Here is a 6381-nt window from a genome sequence, read left to right as displayed (position 1 = left end):
ATTGCCAGGTTTAGAATAATAGTTATTAATTTGTGCCTCAGGGCTGTGGAGCCGGAGTTTGACAATTTTTCGCCTAATGGAGTCGGAGTCGTGAAAACTATAGTGGATGGAGTCGAAGTCGTGGAAAAAATACTGACTGGAGTCGGGGTCGGAGTTTGTGAACTCCGACTCCAACTTTATTATTATGAAAACAATTGCTTTCAAAGGTATCTTTAAATTACTAATAATAACTAGAATAGGATTTTTTTGCACCATCAATCACTGTTATTACTAACGATATGGATAAAATTGGACATTATTTGCAAATTGCAATTCAGTTGCGTAGAGGATGAAAATCGCAATATACATCTTCGCGATGCAGTCACAAATTGATGCAATTTTCGGAATTATACCATGTGGCAGTTTATACATCGTCTGGTTTTGTGGAATTTTGACTTGTAAACAATTCTGACAATTGTTTTGACCGAACTCTACAATTTTGATAACATTTTGACTTATCTTGACATTATAAAAAAAATCACCCTAGTAATGAGAAAATTAGTAAGTTTTACATCTCTGTATTAGTTGCTGACTCATACACAAGAGCTACACTTCGATGGTTTTATCTGTATTTTAATTATACAGGATTAGATGATATATGTCATCGTTGAATAATTTACACATATTAGGGGTATTGGAGAGTCCATGTTATAAAAACTTGAAAAATATGAAAAAGGAGGGATATTTAGAAAGGCATTCTTCCATGTTCATTGCTTAGTGAATAACTCTGTGCCACAATGAAAAAATTTTTCATGCCATCGGTAATCATATGTTTGCATATGTTAAATCGTTATATGATAGAGTCATTCAACCGTCACTGTGGCGTATAATTTTCGGAGTAAATTGCTAATACTGTTGGAGTTGGAGTCCGAGTTCTCTTAAGATAATAGTCGGTATCGGTATACGTTTAAAGACTCAGTAGTCGGAGTTGGAGTCCGTATATTGAAAATATGTAGAGTCGGTGGTAGAATTTACCGACTCCACAGCCCTGGCGCCTCAGCATGTATTGTAGCACACCGCTATCATTGTACTGTAATGTAGGCCCAACGTAGAGCAAAGCCGATTTTCACATCTCATAGTGATTTTGAGAGGGTACTGGTGTCTTAACTTCATAAATATTTGGATTTTCGGAATCGGTTTGACAATGGCATTCGATTGATTTTATCAGAAATCTGGATATTAAAAATTTTGAGCTCGGATCGATGATTTGCGCCATCTGAGGAGAGGCTTGAGGCTATTGGCTCGGCACTGCCTCATCTCTCCTTTCACCCTATTTGTGAACAGTACATATCGAAGTTTCGGGATTTTGGTTGTACATTTGTTCGAAACTAGGTATTCATGGACAATGGACATCAGTCGACAAATATCAACAGCCTTCGACATTATTTTTCATTGGCCTACATCTGGCGTCTCGGTAGTCGGTTCCCCTCCATGACGTTGATACACAGATCATATGCAATGCATACATCGTTGCTAATTAAAACGAAATTGCCTCCAGTAAATCCAACAATGAAATATCATAATCTATGTGTTGTGTAATAGGCAGCACCGTAACTGCCGCACCCCAAACCCCCCAATTGGGGGGGCCGAGCTCGAAGGGGGCCCAAAATTATTTCGTGAATTAGCATAAATCATAAAGTATTTTTTTTAAATTTATGCAATTTTTTCAAATTTTTTTCGCGCTGCGCGCGAATTCAAGCAGCCATTTATCTATATTATTGGGTATTGGGCCATTACCGCGCCACGACCTACAAGACATACAATCAAGTTTTAGGCCATATAACATGCAACTCCAAGAAGTGTGTCAGAACGATCGGCAGCGAGAAAAGCTTGGCCGAAAAGGTCTATGCCCTTATGCAGACCGAAGACTTCGTTATATAGGCTATACAAAATACATATAGGTTTAATCGTCCATAGGCGCCTAAATGACTGGCGCCGAATGTTCCTGTCTTTGCAATCTGAACCTCACAAGACAAATACCATCCCGCTGGGAAAAATTTTATGCCAGTGAAGAAATACCAATTTGAAATCGTGTGCGTCTCTTAGTTTAGAAGCCTACGTTTGGGCGATTCTATATTTTTTGATATAGCAGACTGGAAGTCACGAAATAACATCATGTAACGAAGTCATATCAACGGGTCCGCCTGCCTGAAGATGTTTAATCATTATTTACGGGCCCTCCCGTTTTCAAGACACTTCACTCAGCTCTACCGGTAAATCTAATTACGTGAGTAGAGAGAAGATAAAAATTGATAACAATATATGCAATTCCTGATCATACTGCCCGATGAAATAATGAATTCTGGAAATTTTTCGCGCTTCGCGCGCTTAGGCGACAAAAGCTGATCCACTAAACAAACTCCCAATGAATATGATGAATAGCGGTAAACAGTGTATCGCCGGAGGGGGGTCTGGGGGGCGAATCCCCCCAGAAGTTCGGTCTATAACCCTATGGGGGTCCGAAGACCAAAGTTTTTTGGGGGGGCTGACGAAGTGCTGTTACGGCCCTGGTAATAGGCCTATGCTTGTGGTATCTCTTAGCGAATAGATCAAGGTATCGTAATTCCACCTATAGCTTTTCGGGTTAGAACCTGCAGGTTGCAATCGCCAATGTGACACGCAAACCTGTAAATGTTTGTAGTGTATACCTACGGCGCGAGCGCAAATTGTGACCAACGCAAGTACAGCCGACTTCGACATTAGGCTTGCGTTCTCCCTGAATAGGTCTCGGTAGGCTGCATAACATCACCGCTCCGAGTCGTTGCATTTTCTCAGCCGACAAGAGACGCTAGGAATTATCATCGAAAAGATGGTATTACTTTGTTTACTGGCGATTAAAGAAAAGTAAGGCTGCACGATGTCGCGGAAAATATAAAATAACAAAATAGACGAATTGTGAAGTAAGTGATATTCAGTTTGTCTGATGTTACGGTTGAGACTCGCTGCAATGAAGGCTGGATGAACCATCTCGCGGTGAATCGGTGAACATTCCCATTAGCTTGCAGGCGCCTCCGGAGTGGGTGCGCGGTCCACGACGACTGTTATATCCGCTGCAGAAAACCAGTTATTGACTCCGTCTACGTCGTTGTATTGGATATTGAAAGATATCTGCCATAAATGCAGTAAATATATATCAGAGTGGAAACTGTTATAATAAAAATAGCGTCTATACTTCAGTATTGTAGTTGTTGTCGAACGGGTGTTTGAATCCGGTGATTGTGTACACCATGTTGTCCTCGTTCGAAACTTCCAAATTCGAATCCCCTGTTGTTACCTGTAAATGATTATTCCAGAATTGGCGGACGGATTTAGTGCAATAGGACGCCTCGGAAGTTCTGGAATTATGGTCCTTCACAATCGGAAGTATGTGTTGTCTAATGCACACTGCTTTCGAATGGTCGATATAATTGTCAGTCACATTTTTGATACGTCCTCATCTAATAGCCCCCACTTCGCAATATTTCCAGTATGGCATTACACTGAAATACTCGAATGGCGTTTAACGCTACTGCGTTGACTTATTGATGTTGATCTAATAAACACAAATTGTATGATATACTGGAGGTCAGCGTACAATGGCGAGTGGGTGCCACCAATTTATATGTATAAGCGTATGGCGATTATGCATTAAAATCAAGCACAAGATCTCATGGTAATATATCGCAATGTGTTTCTTCTATAATTAATCTGTTTTAGTTACATTTTTAATTGAGGTGTGTCGCCGAATTATGAAAGTTTATAAAAGTGTGTGTGTCGCAAGTGAAAAGGGGAGTTGGAGCTGTGATCCAACACAATGTAGAGCAGTAGTTATCGACCTTTTTGTCTTCGCGGACCCCTTTCGGACCGTCACTGACCCCGCGGACCCCCACGAAGTTTTAGTTCAAATTTAGCTCAATTATCGTGCAATCGTCATCTCTTTCTTGTGCTAATGATAACCGTAGGCTTAGTGATAAACAGCAACAAAATGCCCTTTCTTTTAAAATAAGATCCAACTAGTCATGTAGAAATTGGGTTGACTTCTATTATTTCAAAGCGAGTTCTGGAACTGCATTTATTGAAATACGCGGTCGTGTCTTGAAAGTCCGAGCCTTCGACTTGATATGAACGAGTGCCGAAAATCCATTTCCACAAATACAGATGGTGGGAAATGTAATAATAACGCGTAACGTCCGACGAGACATTTGGGTATGACCACAACAAATATGGCACCAAAATTGACAAACAATTTTTTTAATGAACATAACGTCAAGCCTGGTCATCATCTAGCAGCTTATCATGACGTTATTATGGAAAAAATGGTTATGTATATCACAGGAGAAATGGATTTTTGTAAACATTTCAAAGTCACCGTGATTGACCTTACTCATACAACTTTTTTCCCCACAATCCCCAACAAAACATCTCTAAACAGCAAAATGTTTGTATCAGTAGGCTATTGGCAATTTAGCAATTAAATGAGTCTGCACAGTAGGATATTCCATCTCAGATGACCATTCTGTTAAAGTGAACACTGGAGTTTCAATAGTAATGAAGCGAAACTCCCTCGTGATTTTCCGAATTTAACAAAATACAAATTAGGTTATCAACTATTTTGAGGCTTCGCGAACCCCCTGAAAATGCGTCGCGAATCCCCGGTTGAGAACTACTGATGTAGAGGAATTATTCACGAGGCATACCTGTACCGAATATTAATGGTTTGAATGTAGATCATCTTACGTTGAATCGTTTGACTGCAACTGGGAATGTTATCGTTAATACATCTCCTTGATGGAAAGCAGGCCTGAAGCAAATGGTTGAGCTGGCTTCCTCTTCCTCGTTATTTTGCGGAAAAGAGTACACGTTGACTAAATAGTGAAATTTGAAAAGTTTTAGCACAAGCTGTAAGCGACGAGTGAAGTATTTTCGAGAGTATAGGCCTATATCTGAAGATGTAATTTGTAACTTACTATCGGAGACATCTGTGGGGTCACAGGACAGCTCGATATCCGTTATGTTGAATGCACCTTGGCTTTGAAATATCACGAGCACGTTGAATGTGCCATTGATCAGGCTCCAATGTGTGGGAGCACTCACTTTATACAATCCTTGTACTGCGGAACTGCCATCTGGTATGATGAAACCGTTCATCACCTTGGTGTAAAAGAAAACATCGTAAATATTTTGAATCTATAAAACATCCTACGGTGGCAACTTCTACATAAGACTTGAAGAATTAATATGACAACTTGTGTCGCTATCAGTGACATGGGAAAATGTTGGAAAATTGGCGTGGTCGAGGTATTGATGAAGACTAACTTGCCAGATTAAAGTACCACAGAAAAGACGAATGTATATTCGCTGGGATAACTGGACCTTAACATCAGACACGAAATGGTGCTGAACATATCAAAATATCTTTTGGAAACAAAATCGGTATGACATGGCCTTTAGCGCACGGATCCAGACTCAAACGACCAGCCACAAAATCTCTCCTGATCATGTTTGCGTACCACGGATGGCTATATAATCACATAAAATAGGGTTACCAGTTACTATACGTCCTCTTTTAAGAGGATTTGTCCTCGTTTTTGACTTTTTTGAAAATGTCCTCGGAGAACGCCTAAATGTCTAAATTTTGGTTAAATGTACGTGGAAATTGGACTGAGATATAAAAAATCAGCGGCCAAGGAACGGACCGAGGGTTTTTTCGAGACTTGAGCCAAAAAAAATGACCTTTCTTTTATTCAACCAACCATATAGTAGGGAAAAATTTACCACTTTTTTTGGATTTCACTCCAAGTCTGAAAATTTTGAGAAAGTGTCATCTTTTCAGATTTCCAAAATATGGTAACCCTAATATAAAATGCAAAGATACTTACATGAAACAAATTTACCATCTGAGGCAATTGGACAGTGCAACTACCGTTTCCCAGGCCTGGATAATACAAGCCCACTATTGCTCCTCCGAGGGTATTTGTGTTTTCTGGCCACTGCTGGGTCCTGGGATTGTGGACCACAACTTGTGCAGCCGAAAGACCAACCAGACCGACAATCAGAATCAGGAACATTTTTCAATACCTAAATATATGATAACACATATGACAATACATAAATATATTCGCGTCACTGCTGCGGCTTATTCCTCTCACCTTACTTTGGTGCAGACTAGGAGTAAATCTATGCTAGGCGAGTTTTACCAATTGTGACCATGTCAACTGATTCGCCGGTATATATAAGTTCGGAAATTTTATGCTCGTCGTTGCCCGATTGATTGAGTGACTTACTAATAGGCCCTTCTTCTAAGAATCATGATGTAAAACGGGATTTGGCTACGTTTCTTCGCCGCATCCCACTTAAACAAAC

At 40.1% G+C, this 6381-nt stretch overlaps 2 protein-coding genes across 3 annotated transcripts in view; one reads left to right on the top strand and one right to left on the bottom strand.

The window, feature by feature from the left end:
- The window catches only part of LOC145441744 (disintegrin and metalloproteinase domain-containing protein 10-like), a 110917-nt gene that overhangs the window by 78274 nt on the left and 26262 nt on the right, over window positions 1–6381 (top strand). The window lies entirely within an intron of this gene.
- Window positions 2848–6310, bottom strand: LOC145441741 (uncharacterized). The gene is made up of 6 exons (XM_080319679.1): window positions 6168–6310; window positions 5898–6096; window positions 4986–5169; window positions 4756–4883; window positions 3212–3313; window positions 2848–3147 (listed from the first exon to the last, which is right to left on the bottom strand). The coding sequence occupies exons 2-6, from the start codon at window positions 6084–6086 to the stop codon at window positions 3034–3036; spliced, it is 717 nt and encodes a 238-aa protein (XP_080175805.1). The 5' UTR covers window positions 6087–6096; window positions 6168–6310; the 3' UTR covers window positions 2848–3033.

Source organism: Botryllus schlosseri, chromosome 6, assembly GCF_051294905.1.
Source record: "Botryllus schlosseri isolate E-star chromosome 6, Bs_hap1, whole genome shotgun sequence".
Taxonomy (NCBI): Eukaryota; Metazoa; Chordata; class Ascidiacea; order Stolidobranchia; family Styelidae; genus Botryllus; species Botryllus schlosseri.
The sequence above is the reverse complement of the archived record's forward strand: the minus strand, read 5'-3'. Positions and strand labels throughout refer to the sequence as shown.